Source organism: Lacerta agilis, chromosome 1, assembly GCF_009819535.1.
Source record: "Lacerta agilis isolate rLacAgi1 chromosome 1, rLacAgi1.pri, whole genome shotgun sequence".
Classification (NCBI taxonomy): domain Eukaryota; kingdom Metazoa; phylum Chordata; class Lepidosauria; order Squamata; family Lacertidae; genus Lacerta; species Lacerta agilis.
The window spans coordinates 25,885,584-25,901,515 of NC_046312.1; the positions used below are offsets into that span (position 1 = coordinate 25,885,584).

The following is a 15,932-nucleotide window of genomic DNA, read 5'->3' on the forward strand; positions in this document are numbered from 1 at the left end:
TATAATGTAAAAGCACGATCCTGTTTCTAGTCTTGTTCATCAACATCTCCATGCACTTGCTTTTAGAAAAAACAAAGCTGTCTTCCAAACTTAAAAGGAACAGAATGTAAAGATACTTCTAGTATGGTAACCATCAGCTCTTAGGACACTACACAGCCCAATGCAGGGAATCAATCATATTACCAATTTGAAGGTTGTCATTATCAGAAACTTTTAAAAAAGCAGTTAGCTCTTTGGCGAAAGTTAATAATTCCCTAGTGTAATGACAAATGATGGCTAGTTATTTCAAACAAAAACTGAAGCAAACCTCAGGCTCACATGTTCCTCCCTCCCTTTCCTCCTAGTCTGCAAACGGGGGGGGGGGGTATTTAATTTATAAATTGTCTTCCACAGGAATCTTACGAACATACCATTAAAAATCTAAAACAAATTTTTGAAAGAGCACCGAAGTCCAACTATATGTAACTTTAAAAACAATGCAAAGAGCCAAGGGAGAGACCGTTGCATCTTGCAAAGAAAGATGAACAGTGGTACCTCGGGTTACAAATGCTTTGGGTTACAAACACTTCGGGTTACAAACTCTGCTAACCCAGAAGTAGTACCTTGGGTTGAAAACTTTGACCCAGGATGAGAACGGAAATCGCATGTCGGGGTGCGGCAGCAGCGGGAGGCCCCATTAGCGAAAGCGCACCTCATGTTAAGAATGGTTTCGGGTTAAGAACGGACCTCCAGAACGAATTAAGTTCGTAACCTCAGGTACCATTGTATTCAGAAAGACGTATTCAAAAGAATAATGTATTCAGTTGTTTCTGGAAGGTAGAAATAACGGGATATAAAACCAGGGTCTAGTTTGTACAAGCTGCAGTTTCCTGTATTCAGACAAGATGACAAACTGTGCTTTGTAGCAAACCATCAATGTAAGCTTCTAATCCCCTCCCACTGTGTGAAAACAAAGGAAAGGAGGGAGCATGTGAGCCTGAGGCTGCCTGCAGGTCTTTCACATAAATCATGGTTTCTCATTACATCTGAACTGGGTCTCTGTTTAGTGTACAGTGGTACCTTGGGTTAAGAACTTAATTCGTTCTGGAGGTCCGTTCTTAACCTGAAACTGTTCTTAACCTGAGGTACCACTTTAGCTAATGGGGCCTCCCGCTGCCGCCACCGCACGATTTCTGTTCTCATCCTGAAGCAAAGTTCTTAACCTGAGCTACTATTTCTGGGTTAGCAGAGTCTGTAACCTGAAGCGTCTGTATCCCGAGGTACCACTGTACTGCAAAATTGCCTTAGTTTCTTGTGGCAACTTAAAGTAGGGGTCCCTAAGCGTTTTTTGAGAGTGCTGTGAGCGGCATCACAAAATGGCTGCCTTGGGGGCATGCATCTTGACAAAATGGCTGCTGTGATGGGAGTGACCAGTCACAAAACACCCACATAGCAGAAGGTGAACTGGTGAGAATGGGATTCAAGTAACATGCCTAAGAATATGAGGAAGGAGTGGGGTCTGAGCCCCAAAACACAAAACCACTCCTTTGAACTCCCAGCCGTCTGCTCCAGCACCAATTTCATAAAATACCATTCCCCTACCCCCCCTCTTATTTTGTGCTTTGTCAGGCCAACCTTGAACAAAATGTCTTCGTGCTCTTGCTCATTGGTTATTGACAAGCAAAACCCAGGGGCAGAGCAGACACCATTTTTGTAAACATAACCCCACATTTGTTGTGATAATAGCCAATTCCCTTCCACTCAGCAATTACCTGCTGCACGGAGGCCACCACCCCATACCCCATTACACAGTAAATATGGCATGGGTCCCTCATAACAAATTGTTCTGCTCCCCAAAAGCCACCAGATCAAGACCATGGCATGATGGAAGAGAGCTTGACCCTTTCCTCCATGCTGTTTTGCTGCACTCCACAGACCTACCCATACACACATTCAAAAAAGCTGCTGCTTCACACCTGCTATTAGGCGAGACTCAATGAATGGGTCCTGTCAGTGGAATCCCTGAATGAGAAATTCTACATGCGCAATGCGATTTCCCTCTCCTTCCCCCCCCCTGCGCCCCTGAAATAGACTGGGGTGGGAGGTGGGAGAAACATATATGTCCCATATACTCACAAAGTCTTGGTGCCCCGTGGGAGGCTGGGGATGAAATATATCTCTCTGCAGGTGACTTTGAAGCGGTCCCAATCTGAGCAGTCACAGAGGGACGAAGGGCACATTTCCGCGCCTCTACTTATCAGTCCTGTTTCCAGCAAAAGCAGGAGCTGAAGGAACTCTGGTACCCACAGCATCTTCCTGAGCCTATTGTGAAAACGACTTCATTGCCCTGTGCAACTCTTCTCCGCAGAGAGAGAAGACACGACCACAGTTCCTTTCCCTGGGAACAGAATAGAGGGAATCTGCTGTTTCTTCAGAAAACCACGTTCACCTGATGCTCCCTAAAAGGAAACAGGGTTTAATAAGCAAAAGAATAAAAAGATGTTACAGGCAGCAGACAAATCCCTTTCAACTTCCTCCATGCCAAATCTACCAGGTACAATCCCATCCTTTCCCACCCTCTGCTCCATATACCACCTCCCATCTCAATGGGTGGTCTATTTTGTTTTCTTTCTTTTTTACTGCTATGTGTTCCCCACGCGCAGGAAAAAGTTTTATCAAGCAGAAAGTTTGTCTGCAACAAGAAGTGGTACAGCCAGGGCTGGACTTTTGTGGCTGAAGTCCAGGGTCCCATACATAGCCTGCCCCCCCCCCCGAAATGAGCACTCAGACAACAGCAGATGGGGGGGGGCGGGGCGGCATAGCAAACAGATCCAGTGTCAATACCTGTGCAGGGATGGGTGCACTGGGGCCCGGCAGGAATAACATAACCCCAACACCCCAATATAGATGTTCATTTTATTATTTTTACTTTCAAAACAGATTATCCTTTTCTACAACAAAATCTGGTTTGCTCCCTAGTAAATGTATGTACCATCATGGCTGCAGAAGCAAGCATCGTTTATTCCCGTGGGTGCGATGGTACTATGATGTAAAATGCAGAACTGCACATGCTCAGAGTATTATTATTTTTCAGGACTGGCAAACCTTTTTGGTTTTGGTTCTAACACACAACAGAAACAGGTGTAAACTGGAGATTAATTTTAGCTATGTGTGCTTCATGTATGGTCATCTAAAGGGAAGCGGTATAACTTCTTTTTAAGTCCAAGGTCTAAACTCACCTAGCTGAACCATAGGCATGGGTGTAGTGGGGGGGAGGCAGGGAGGGGCAGTCCCCCCCCATCAAGTGAAACAATAGAAATACTTAACTGACCAGTCACGATGGTTCTGTCCCATCTAACAAAAATCCTGGCTATGCCCATGACCATTGGTAAAAGGAAGTTAACTGACCCAGAAAAATCAGCAGACAAAATGCTCCTGTACAGAATTTGCTTCCTTAAACTTTATTACACTGGATATTCTCTCCTCACTTTTCCACCCACAAGCAGATCCCTCCCCCATCCCCGAACCTGATCTTTATAACAATCTCAAGTCTGCCCCATACATCACTCACTCCATACCCTCTCACTGTAAGTGCCATCTTTCAATATTCTCTCACTTCTCTGCACAACCATCTTTTCATAGAAGGGATTCTCTTTGTACAAAATAAACAACAGGCATTTGAGAATTCTAGTATTGTGTTGTCTCAGAAAAAAAGAAGTGTTAGTTCCTTCATAGATTATATTATTGTGCTAGCTATATAAAGTATGCCTCACCGTGGGCATTATATATGATCAAGCAGATAAGAACTAGCTACAAAAGCAAATGACCCATGAATTAAATTATTTATTTTGGATGCGGAAAGGAGATTGTTCAAATTAAGTAAAATGCAATAATTTACTATCAGATAGTTCTGAGAATCTAGGGCAAACTACCGGTAGATTAATTTTAAATTCACCCAAGTTGGCTAATTTGCTTATTATCCAGTTTGCAAGAAAATCTGTGAAATTTTCAACATTTAAAAAGATGATGAGGGATCTGATTATTCTTCCATTCTTCAGATATGGAAGAATACAAAATGGGATGTTGGACAGAGATCTAAGATGGTTTGAATGTTCTCAAGTGAGGACATGGTTAGCAAACAATAGATTAAGAGGTGGAGGATTAGTTGTTAATGTAACAAGACACAAATTTCAAAAAAAAAAAAGACTGATAAAACTAAAATAAGAACCAAAACAAGTATATGCACATGACTTTGAGACTTAGATATTCCAATACTTTTGAAATAATGGATATTTCTAGAAAGAAGGTCACTAATCTTGTTTATATAAATATGAGAGAAATTTATTTTAGACATTGGTGATACAATGGTGTATGCTTCTCAATTAAACTAAGTAAATGAGTAAGAAGTATATTCCAAGCTGTTGAAAAAGTAAATCTCAAGTGGGTAGACATATTTATTTGTGGTGGATCTATCAGAGGCAAATAACATTGGCAAGTTATTTGGAAAAGAATGGAATTATGTCATTTGAGATTATTCTTCATCAACAAATACTAAGAATAGAAATCCTCAACATGTGAAAATTACTGACTTCAATTATTGCTTATATGGCTATTGTAGCTTGGATATAATACACTAAGAGTTAGAAATAGGAAAAGACATCTCAAATGATGAATAACTTCCCAAACTTTGGAACTACAGTATATGATGATGTAAAAGTTAATGCCAATGCCAAGAAAGGGAGAAAAAGGCTGAACATGCTTAGTCACTTATAGTATTTTTCTTCAGTTTCGTAATAGGGAACTGAAAACAATTTTTATAAACAAACGTTCTTGGCGTGTTATAAAACATTTAGTGCAACCCTATGCATGCTTACTCAGAAGTAAGTGCCTCTATGTTCAATGGGATTTACTCCCATCCATGTGTGCATAGGGTAGTAGACAGTGAGTTATTTATGCAGATTTAGTTAGTTTAAATAACAAGTAAGTTTGACAGGATCCCCATAACACAGGGCACAGCCGCAATTATTCTCCCAAAGACTGACTTCCCCAGACAGTAAACCCTCCATACTCTGCCTCCTCAAAAGTTGACATCACCACAGAAAACTCCCAACGGTGTGTTTTGTTTGTATGTTTTGGCAAGGCGTCTCAGGGCACCTTTAACATCTGCATGACCAACAGAAATTCAACAGGTGGAGCTTTTTCCTGCCATGGAGGTGTAGTCATCTTTTCTGCGGAATCCTCGCCTGCTGAACTCATCTTTTGCACTCAGGAAGTAACCTCCCCAACCCCCCCCCCCCCGCGTTGAATCGTCTCCTATCAGATTCACCTCCCATAGATATGAAGGAACCCCTCCCTTAACTCTTCACCTGTTGAATTCATCTTCCGTAAATTATTGGGGGAAATCTCCCCGTTGTATCTTCACCTGCTGAATTCACCTTCAGGAAACGCGTGTGTGTGTTACGTATGTGTAAATTTCTCTGTTGGGAGAACCGTCACTTATCTGAATTCCCCTCCCGCAGTTTTTTTTTTTTGGGGGGGGGGTAGATCTCCGCTGTTGAATCTCTCTACCTGTTGAATGTCCCATCTTGGCCACGCTGCTGCGAAAGGCGTCCAGGAGCCTTGCCGTGGACGTGCCATGCAATCCCCGGCGCTGCCTCCTGCGGATCTAAGAGCAGGCTGCTCCCCTAAGAAGCAACCCCCGGGTGTTCCCACGAGCGCCCGGGGAACCCCCTTCCTTCCCCGGCGCCTAAATAGCCCCAACAGAGGGATCGCGCTCCGCCTCACCGGGACTCAAAACCTCGCGCGGACCACGGGCTCCGGCGTCCTCTCCTCCCGTCCGGGCACCGGGCGGCAAGATGCTCAGGAGATCCTTCCCAAGCCCCATCCCATCCCGGCCACGCCAGCCACTCAAGTGCGGGACCTTTGCAAGAAGTCCGCGACTCCGCGCCGAATCAGAGCATCCCACGCTCCGGAGTTCCGACGGCTTCAGGGTTGCCATCTCGGTTGCCATCTCGTGGCGGCTGTCGGAATTGCGCTAAGCAGAAAGCCCCTCTGAAAAGAAATGCAGGTGAGATCTCTCCTTCAGCAGCAGCGCAGCTAGGGTCTGATTTAGTTTTGATGAGGCCCTAAGCTACTGAAGGTAATGAGGCCCTTTATATGTCCAGCTGTCCTTTGCTAACAACAAATTGTCGCTGTTTTTTGTGTGTTGAATATATGCTATATGGTAATTTATGGACCTAATAGCTGGTATCTAAAGCTATTTGCACATGTTGCCATGCAACCTGTCCATGCAGATTGCAGGCACCCTATATATAGAAATGAGCAAACCAGTGATATTTTAGGGAACAGGCGGGGCCCATTAATTCCATCACAGGAGCCTACACAACACAAAACACTGTTGCTGTATGTGGGTTTTATTTTATTTGTTTTTAATCTTATATTTTGGAAATGTCCATCCAGTTTTTCCCCCCTTTAACTTTTTTTGGGGCCCCCAAGAGAGTGGGGCCCTAAGCTATAGCTTGTTTAGCTTATACGTAAATCCGGCACTGAGCACAGCCCCTCCAAGTGTCCCTATTTTCCAGGGACAGTCCTGGATTTACAGAAGTCATCCCAGTTTCTGATTTGATTCCGGAATGTCCCGCTTTTGCTTAGGGTGTCCCCATTTTCACCAGAGAAATCTTGGAAGGTATTCTTATCCTTATTATTTATTGAATTTATATACTGCCCTATACCTGGGGGGTCTCAGGGCGGTTCACAGAATAAAATCAAGGTATGGATCAAGGTATGGAGTTATGCAACCCCCCCAGCCAACGAGATAAGCAACTCCACAACCTTTAGAAGACATCTGAAGGCAGCCCTGTATAGGGAAGTCTTTTAATGTTTAATGTTTTATTTTATTTTTATATGTGTTGGAAGCCACCCAGAGTGGCTGGGGAAACCCAGTCAGATGGGCAGGGTATAAATAAATAAAAAATTGTTGTTGTTGTTGAATAGGATGTCACTAATTTCATTGATGCTTTTGAATTGATGCTTTTGAATTATGGTGCTGGAGGAGACTCTTGAGAGTCCCATGGACTGCAAGAAGATCAAACCTATCCATTCTCAAAGAAATCAGCCCTGAGTGCTCACTAGAAGGCCAGATCCTGAAGTTGAGGCTCCAGTACTTTGGCCACCTCATGAGAAGAGAAGACTCCCTAGAAAATACCCTGATGTTGGGAAAGATGGAGGGCACAAGGAGAAGGGGATGACAGAGGATGAGATGGTTGGACAGTGTTCTCGAAGCTACTAACATGAGTTTGGCCAAACTGCGAGAGGCAGTGAAGGATAGGCGTGCCTGGCATGCTGTGGTTCATGGGGTCACGAAGAGCTGGACACGACTGAACGACTGAACAACAAAAAATTTCATTGGAGAAATGTTGGAGGGTATGGCAGCGCCACCGACCCGCCTAGAAGGGTTGTTGTTTGTTAATGATTGATCAGAGAGTAGTTTATATCTGGCCTTTCCACATGCCAGAGTACTTGTGCTGGCCAAAAACGTTCAAATAACAATAAACGGGGCTGATGCCAGGGAACAGGCAGCACCCAGTGGGGCGGTGCAGGGGCTGTCAGGGGATAGAGAGCCCCAGCACCGCTGGGATAGCAGGGGAATCTCCAGCGGGAGCGACAGGCAGGAAACCAGCCCAGCGGAGAGGGGGCTGGGGGATGTTCCAGAGACCCAACACCCACTCAGCGGGCACAGACAAGTTCCGTCGCCCCAATTACGTAGGGGTATCAAACATAAGGAGGGTAGGAGAAGAGTGGCGGTGCCCAAGTTCTTACGTTGGTGGCGCTCCCGAAAAGCACCACTTCCAGGATCTGAAAGTGACTAAGCTGGCCATGGACTTTTGAGCTCTGCACTGTACATATCTGCACAATAAAACCTGTAAATATACGGGACCTGAGTCGAGCCTCTTTACTCGCGAGAAACCACAGCAGAACCCTTAGGGGTGAGCAGAAGCCACTGCCTCAGGTGGCGGAAGTCCCTAAGGCAGCACTCCTGAGGGCCTTCCCACCACTGCTGCTAGCGTTGATGCCGATTGGTAGGGGCGGCAAAGCAGGCCATGGGGGCGGCAAGGCACAATTGCAATTTCCTGCAGGCGTTTTCACTCAAGGGAAGGCTTCAACAGTTTTGGCCATTCATCTTGCTCTTCCCATTCAACCTCTTCAACTTTCAATGAACTTACATGAAGGATAAAGTAATTGTCAAGGGAGCAGCTGGTTAAGACCTATAAGTATCTTTCAGCGCTAACAATACAGTGCATCTTCCTTCCAGCTCATCTTCGCTCTTTTTAGAAGTGAAATCCTTCAGAGAGAAGTGAGGCCTGGTGTCAGGGGGCTGCCCTCGCTGGAAGGCAAGGAGTTGTCAGGGCTTTATGGGTATCGCGAGCCCCCGCCTCAGCTGCTGAGCAATTCATCTTCATCCAGTGAGGAAGGCAGTGATCCCTCCAGTGGGGAGGGAGAGATGGGAGCGGGGAAGTAGGAGTCAGGGCTCTGACAGGGAAAGAGAGCCTGAGCACCAAGCAGAGGCTGGAGGGGAAGCCCCTCTTCCGTCTCCCCACTTGCGCAGTGGGGAAAGATGCAGAGGGGGTAGGCGGGGGTTCTGCATCCCGTGCCTTTTATGCTGGGCAAAGAACCGGATGGGGCCATTCCCGAACTCTACCGAAGGATGAGCTGGGTGTCTTTTTATTAGCTGCACTGTATATATTTGCACAATAAAGAAACCTAGTTTTAGAAGCCTCGGAGTCAGCCTGGTTACTCATGAGCAGCCACTGAAAACCTTACACCTGGCAACAAATCTTGCAATGTGGAGATTTCTTGTTCAGTGCCTCTTCTGGGACACTCCCATTATGTTTCCCCTATCACCTGGTTCTCCGCCTCCCTGTGCAGGAAGTTAAGCCTGCTGATGTTTCTCTGTTGTGAACCAGTTGGACCTAGAGCATGGGTATGGGGGCTGGATCCAGCCCAATCGCCTTCTAAATCCGGCCCGTGGACGGTCCTAAAATCAGTGTGTTTTTACATGAGTAGAATGTGTCCTTTTATTTAAAATGCATCTCTGGGTTATTTGTGGGGCATAGGAATTCGTTCACCCCCCCCCCCAAAAAAAATATAGTCCGGACCCCCACAAGGTCTGAGGGACAGTGGACTGGCCCCCTGCTGAAAAAGTTTGATGACTCCTGGCATAGAGGTTAGAATGTGAGAACTAGGACCCAGGAGACCAGAGTTCAAATCCCCACATTGTCATGAAGCTCACTGGGCAACTTTGGGCCAGTCACTGCCTCTCAGCCTGACTTCCTTCATAGGATCGTTGTGAGGATTAAATGAGGAGGTGGAAAACTATGTATGCTACATTGAGTTCCTTGGAGGAAAGGTGGGATACGATAAATAAAATACATGAAAGTTGCACCTGGATGTAGAGAAAATTCTTTGGCAAGAGGCATTCATGCGATTGATGTCTGAAAATAATTGGGCCTTTTTGGCGCTATAATTATTATATTGCATATACAGTATGCCAAAATGGCTTCTAAGTGGTTCACACAACTATAAAATCAGCCCATAATTAAAATATACAACATTAGAATGTCCTTAACTGAAATCCGCAATAAAACAATTTTAAAGCGTAACCATTAAAACACAGTTAAAACAGTAACATCACGAGTCATTCGGAGGAATGCTTGCCTAAACAGATGTGTCTTCAGGAGCAGGCGGAATGACAACTTCACAAGAGGCCTCCTCCACTACACAGCATTGTGTTTGTGTTGTTATAATGTTGCCGCACTACAGTCTTTATATTGTGAGTTTGGGGGAGAGAGATTAGGCTATATGATTCCTGAGTCCCTTCTAATTCCTGGATGCAGCAAGGGTTAAAATCTAATGGCGGGTCCCATTGTTGAATTAGCCAGGCAAGAGCTATAATGCATGGGTGGTTAGTATAAGAAAGGAAATTGCTTTGTGCCAGAGGGCAAATGGGTGCCCCCCCCCCTGGCTGCAGTGAGAAAGTCAAAGGCTAGGGCAAGTGTCTGGTGGGGCTAGAAGCAGGCAGAGAAGCCTGAGAGTGAGAGCCATTCTAGATTTTTGTTTGAACCCAAAGCTGTGGCAATGGGAGAAGAAAGCCCTTCTGGGGTATTGGTGTCGTGAGCCCCTCCATCATAGGCTCAGGTTGTGTATATGTGCCAGTAAAGTAAACCATTTCACACGCTAGCAAGGCTATGCTTAAAATTCTACAAGGCAGGCTTAAGCAGTATGTGGACCGAGAACTCCCAAAGTGCAAGCTGGATTTCGAAGGGGCAGAGGAACCAGAGACCAAATTGCAAACATGTGCTGGATTATGGAGAAAGCTAGAGAGTTCCAGAAAAACATCTACTTCTACTTCATTGACTATGCAAAAGCATTTGACTGTGTCAACCCCAGCAAACTATGGCAAGTTCTTAAAGAAATGGGAGTGTCGGATCACCTCATTTGTCTCCTGAGAAATCTCTATGTGGGACAAGAAGCTACAGTTAGAACTGGATATGGAACAACTGATTGGTTCAAAATTGGGAAAGGAGTACAACAAGGCTGTATATTGTCTTCCTGCTTATTTAACTTATATGCAGAATTCATCATGCGAAAGGCTGGACTGGATGAATCCCAAGGCGGAATTAAGATTGCCGGAAGAAATATCAACAACCTCAGATATGCTGATGACACAACCTTGATGGCAGAAAGTGAGGAGGAATTAAAGAACCTTTTAATGAGGGTGAAAGAGGAGAGCGCAAAATATGGTCTGAAGCTCAACATCAAAAAAACTAAGATCATGGGCACTGGTCCCATCACCTCCTGGCAAATAGAAGGGGAAGAAATGGAGGCAGTAAGAGATTTTACCGGTACTTTCTTGGGCTCCATGATCACTGCAGATGGTGACAGCAGTCACGAAATTAAAAGACGCCTGCTTCTTGGGAGGAAAGCAATGACAAACCTAGACAGCATCTTAAAAAGCAGACATCACCTTGCCGACAAAGGTCCGTATAGTTAAAGCTATGGTTTTCCCAGTAGTAATGTATGGAAGTGAGAGCTGGACCATAAAGAAGGCTGATCGCCGAAGAATTGATGCTTTTGAATTATGGTGCTGGAGGAGACTCTTGAGAGTCCCACGGACTGCAAAAAGATCAAACTTATCCATCCTTGAAGAAATCAGCCCTGAGTGCTCACTGGAAGGACAGATCCTGAAGTTGAGGCTCCAGTACTTTGGCCACCTCATGAGAAGAGACTTTGAGAAAAGACTTTGATGTTGGGAAAGATGGAGGGCACAAGGAGAAGGGGACGACAGAGGATGAGATGGTTGGACAGTGTTCTCGAAGCTACTAACATGAGTTTGGCCAAACTGCGAGAGGCAGTGAAGGATAGGCATGCCTGGCGTGCTCTGGTCCATGGGGTCACGAAGAGTCGGACACGACTGAACAACAACAACAACAACAAAGTAAACCATATTGAGTACTGTGACAGACTCTGCTGTCCCTCATTCCACGGAAACCGAAACCCCTGGAATCTCGCACTGCTCAGAGCTTGGGGCGGCGAGCAACAATTGCCTGCGTGTGCTGCTTCCAAACTCAAATCACACCCATCGACCCATTTGCTTGCTCGCTGGCCTCTTCCATTGTAATTGAAGCGCCTGCACCTTTAAGAAGTGGGCGCGGCCTGCCGCCGCGCCGCCGCCGCCGCGCGGCTACGCTAGTTTCCCTGGTGGCGGGCGTGAAGCGCCGCGGGCCGTTCCCAGGAGAAGCTCCGACGCGGGGCATCATGGGAAGCGTAGTCCCTTCTGCCCTCCACAGCCGAGGCGGCCGGCGGCGCTGCGAACTACGACCCCCATGATGCCGAGCGCCGCGGGGGCCCTGGCGCCCTGAGAGGCCGCTCTTCGCCCGGTGGCAGGGCGGCTAGTTTAAGTTGCCATAGCGGCAGGGTGGGTGGAGGAGCCGGCCAGGTGCCGGGCGGTTGGAGCTGGAGGCGTCCGAGAGCCATGCCTCGGCCCTGAGACGGGACGCAGGGCGGGAGGGCTGATCCCAGGACCGAAGAACGGGAGCCCGGTGAGAGAGATCTGTCTGGGCGGGTGTGGGGTGCTGGGAACCCGGGGGTGGGCCGATGGGTGTGGGATCCAGTGCCTGGCTGCCCATGGTGACAGTGGGGTGCAGGTCTGGGGGTGGCTGAAAAGTTTCAGGGGGGCCTCTCCTGTTAACGACTATTGTGGCACTTTCGAAAAGGGTCGCAGAGTCTGTGCATGAAAAATAAGCATTGCCTGCCATTTGAGGTGGCTGAAAACTGAAGGTGACAGCTACGGTTAAGTTTCTAGTCCTCTGTGTCTTCCAAGCGCGGCAAGATCCTATTCTGGGCAAAAAGAAAATAGTGATCCCTTTTCTTAGCACAGCTGTCTAACAGCTGCATCTGCTGCGCAGGCTGAGAACCTACCTGCCCGTGGACTTTCTCACAAGAGTGGTGCATGCTCTGGTTATCTCCCGCTTGGACTACTGCAATGCGCTCTATGTGGGGCTACCTTTGAAGGTGATCTAGAAACTACAACTAATCCAGAATGCGGCAGCTAGACTGGTGACTGGGAGTGGCCGCTGGGACCATATAACACCTGTCCTGAAAGACTTACATTGGCTCCCAGTGCGTTTCCAAGCACAATTCAAAGTGTTGGTGCTGACCTTTAAAGCCCTAAACGGCCTTGGAGCAGTATACCTGAAGGAACGTCTCCACCCCCACCGTTCAGCCTGGACACTGAGGTCCAGCTCCGAGGGGCTGCTGGGGGTTCCCTCACTCCAAGAAGTGAGATTACAAGGAATCAGGCAGAGGGCTTTCTCAGTGGTGGCACCCGCCCTGAGGAATGCCCTCCCATCAGACATCCAGGAAATAAACAAGTATCTGACTTTTAGAAGACATCTGAAGGCAGCCCTGTTTAGGGAAGGTTTTAATGTTTGATGTTTTATCGTGTTTTTAATATGTTGGGAGCCACCCAGAGTAGCTGGGTAACCCCAGCCAGATGGGTGGGGTATAAAAAATAAATTATTGTTATTATTATATTATTAGTCATTGCAGCACAGAAGTGTGGTGCTGTTTTAACATGTTTGACTTCATTTGGCGTGAAGTCTGTTTTCTTCCTCACTCCAGGCCTTGTAGCCTTGACCCATAGGCCTGATGGAATGTGGGAACGGGCCAATCCTAACAAAGCACCTTTTTTGGGGGGGGGGTCTGAGCAGTCATCTAGTTCAGTGTTTTTCAACCACTGTTCTGTGGTTGAAAACCACTAGTGTGCCGCGAGATGTTGCCTGGTGTGCCGTGGGAAAAATTGAAAAATTACTTTATAGGCACGGAGTTAAATTTTTTAACATTTTCTAATGGTGGTGTGCCTAGTGATTTTTTTTCATGAAACAAGTGTGCCTTTGCCCAAAAAAGGTTGAAAAACACTGATCTAGTTCAGTATTGTTTGCTCTGTGATGGCTCTCCGGGGTTTCAGTTTCTCCCAGCCCTGTTCAGAGATGTCAGGAATTGAACCTCGGACCTTCTGCGTGCAAAGCAGATGCCCTACTACCTCTTTCCCCTACTAGTAAGCCCTGTTAAGGTCTGTTTCCAAGGAGGGTTGCAATTCCGTATACCCATAGTTAGGGATCTGCCCGACTGAACACAGTGGGACTTGCAGCTTGATGCTGCACATCTGAGGTTTAGCGACTTGAGATGACAGCGGCCAATTATTTTTCTCTGGCTTATGTTTCAAGGAGGCATAGGAATTGGGAAATAGGGATTTCAAACCTGAAGAACAATTTAAGCAGTTTATACGATGCACTTTATTTATATATAAGAAAATCAGCATGGCATGTACTTTTGCAATATGATGTTGGGGTGGGATTGTGTAGTAGCTCTCTGTGGTAGTTGCTGTGCTTCCCTGTCACCTGTCTGTAGCACATCCTCTCTCCATATGGAAGTCTGTGATGTTTGTGAGGAACAGGTCTCTGCCCTTAAAAGGAAATAAAAAAAATGAAGTGTGTAGAATTGCCCTTGAATTGAGGCAAGGTTTGGTAATAAAGGGAAACCCTGTTTCGCATGAAGTAGAATAAAATAAGGCTTGATCAACAAAGTGGCGGATTTCTGATACTGGACAATCTTCTCTGCCTGTATGAAAGGCTAAGAATAGTACTGTATTCTAGTTGTTTCATCACATCCCTTTTCAGCAGTTCCTCTGTGACAGCATAGAAAGTTTCTAGTGACCACAGCTGGGCTTAACATTTTTGAGCTGTTTGTAATTTAATCGCAACATAGTGCAATATGGACTACAAACGGGTTGCCATGCTGTGGCGTTGTCAAAAACTCTGATCTCTTTTTCCTTTCTCCCTATTTTTTCAGTGGTTCTGTTCTGTTCAACTACATTGACTTAATTCAGAGTGGGTTAAGCAAAAGCTAAAATGTCACAATTGTCACCAATATCTCCTTTTGACTCAGCTTCCTCTTCCTGTTAATTTCAGGGTAGAGAAGTTGTGGCTTGTTCAACTGTTTCATCACTGTTCCTCAGGCAGAAGGCTGAAAAATATGTGCCGTGTTTCTGATATAAGCCCTGTTTTCTTTATTCTGTTTGTATATGTAGCTCAGTACAGCTTCATCAGGGCAGATACTGTGTCTGCAGCATTGTGGAGCTCCTTGGAAGCTTTACCAGAGGTCCCTCAGTGAGAAGATCAGTAATAGTATTTCCCAAAACTATAGCTTTCCGGCTTCAGTACTGATCTTCCCCTGAATTTACAAGTGTGAGGATGGTTGGGTGTGTTTTAGATGTTCACATGACAGTTTAAGATTGAAACAACTAACCAAGGAAGCAACAGCGGGTGAGCAGAGTATGCCTTCAGTTCTAAGGCCTGTTATCATTGGTCTTCAGCTGATCTAAGAGCCTGATCTAAGGTGGGTCACAACAGCAGCACTACCACTAGACAAATATATGTTTAAAATTAAGAAAAAGGTTTCTAAGTGCATGGTTGTGCTAAAGATGGGTTCTGGAATTGAAAGCGTTCGGTGTGCAGAGGTTCTGTGATAGATTTTCATAGCTACGTCAATGTGAAAAGTGTTTCTTAATGAGATAAGTTAGAAAACGGCTGATCAGAGCAACCAGTGTTCTTTTGCCTGGGAGGAACTTGTTCCTGTTTTTATGATGCTGTTTTACTTTTTTTTATTATACTGGCTTTTTAATGTTAGTTTTGTATACCACTCAGGGTTTAAAAAAATATTAAGCAACCTAGAAATTATTTTAAATAATAACTGCATATGTGTGCATGTTTGAGGAATGAGGCAAGCACAGTTTTTAAAAAGACCTTCCCCCAACTGTTAAAAACACTGTTTTAAAGTCGTTGGGTTTGCCACCACAAGTGTGTGTTTTAAGTAAAACTAGTGTAGAAGACTCCTAACTTCTTGCATACAATTTCTATCACTGTGTTGTTTTATCACTTTTTAGCATATCTCTGAAAGGTGTTGCCTTAGGTCACTCATCTTTCAAAGTTCTGCTAACTAAAATTAACTTGTGAGCTTTTGAGGACTATTGGAAATAGAAGAATGCTAAGGATCCGTGGATCTATTAGGATGCAAGAGTTGCTTTTTGCAAAAAGTAAGCCATAAAAATAGTTTCCACTTAGTAACTTACTGAGGTATGTATAAGATCCATATAAATACATAGTAGAAAATTGTCTTAATTTTGGGATGAATGTATCCCATTCAGCCAACTACTTTGTCCTTCTTCTCTTTTCAATGCTGCCCTTGGCAGTGACTATTAAACAAGCCTTTCTTTTCGCTCTGTAAGAAAGTGGCTTCTCTTTAGAACTGAGCTTTTGCTGTTGGGATTGCTGTTCTAAAAATAGCAGTTTTTAGAAGCTTGAATACATGGCGCAGCTGCAAGGTTGGTTGCACCA

The 15,932-nt window shown here is 45.5% G+C and overlaps 2 protein-coding genes across 6 annotated transcripts in view; one reads left to right on the forward strand and one right to left on the reverse strand.

Moving 5' to 3' along the window:
* Positions 1-5,950, reverse strand: part of TSHR (thyroid stimulating hormone receptor) — a 48,408-nt gene extending 42,458 nt beyond the window's left edge. The window contains exons 1-2 of the mRNA XM_033141752.1: positions 5,548-5,950; positions 2,116-2,438 (exon numbers count right to left, since the gene is read on the reverse strand). Of these exons, the coding sequence (XP_032997643.1) occupies positions 2,116-2,291 (176 nt within the window). The 5' untranslated portion in view covers positions 2,292-2,438; positions 5,548-5,950. The remainder of the gene's footprint in view (positions 1-2,115; positions 2,439-5,547) is intronic.
* A 5,922-nt stretch (positions 5,951-11,872) lies between these two features.
* Positions 11,873-15,932, forward strand: part of CEP128 (centrosomal protein 128) — a 178,141-nt gene continuing 174,081 nt past the window's right edge. For 3 of the 5 annotated variants that reach the window (XM_033141762.1, XM_033141778.1, XM_033141787.1), the window contains exon 1: positions 11,874-12,077. The gene's annotated coding sequence lies outside the window, so the exon portion shown is untranslated. Of the gene's footprint in view, positions 12,078-15,932 lie in introns of all 5 variants that reach the window. The other 2 variants (XM_033141773.1, XM_033141769.1) reach the window with 2 other exon arrangements.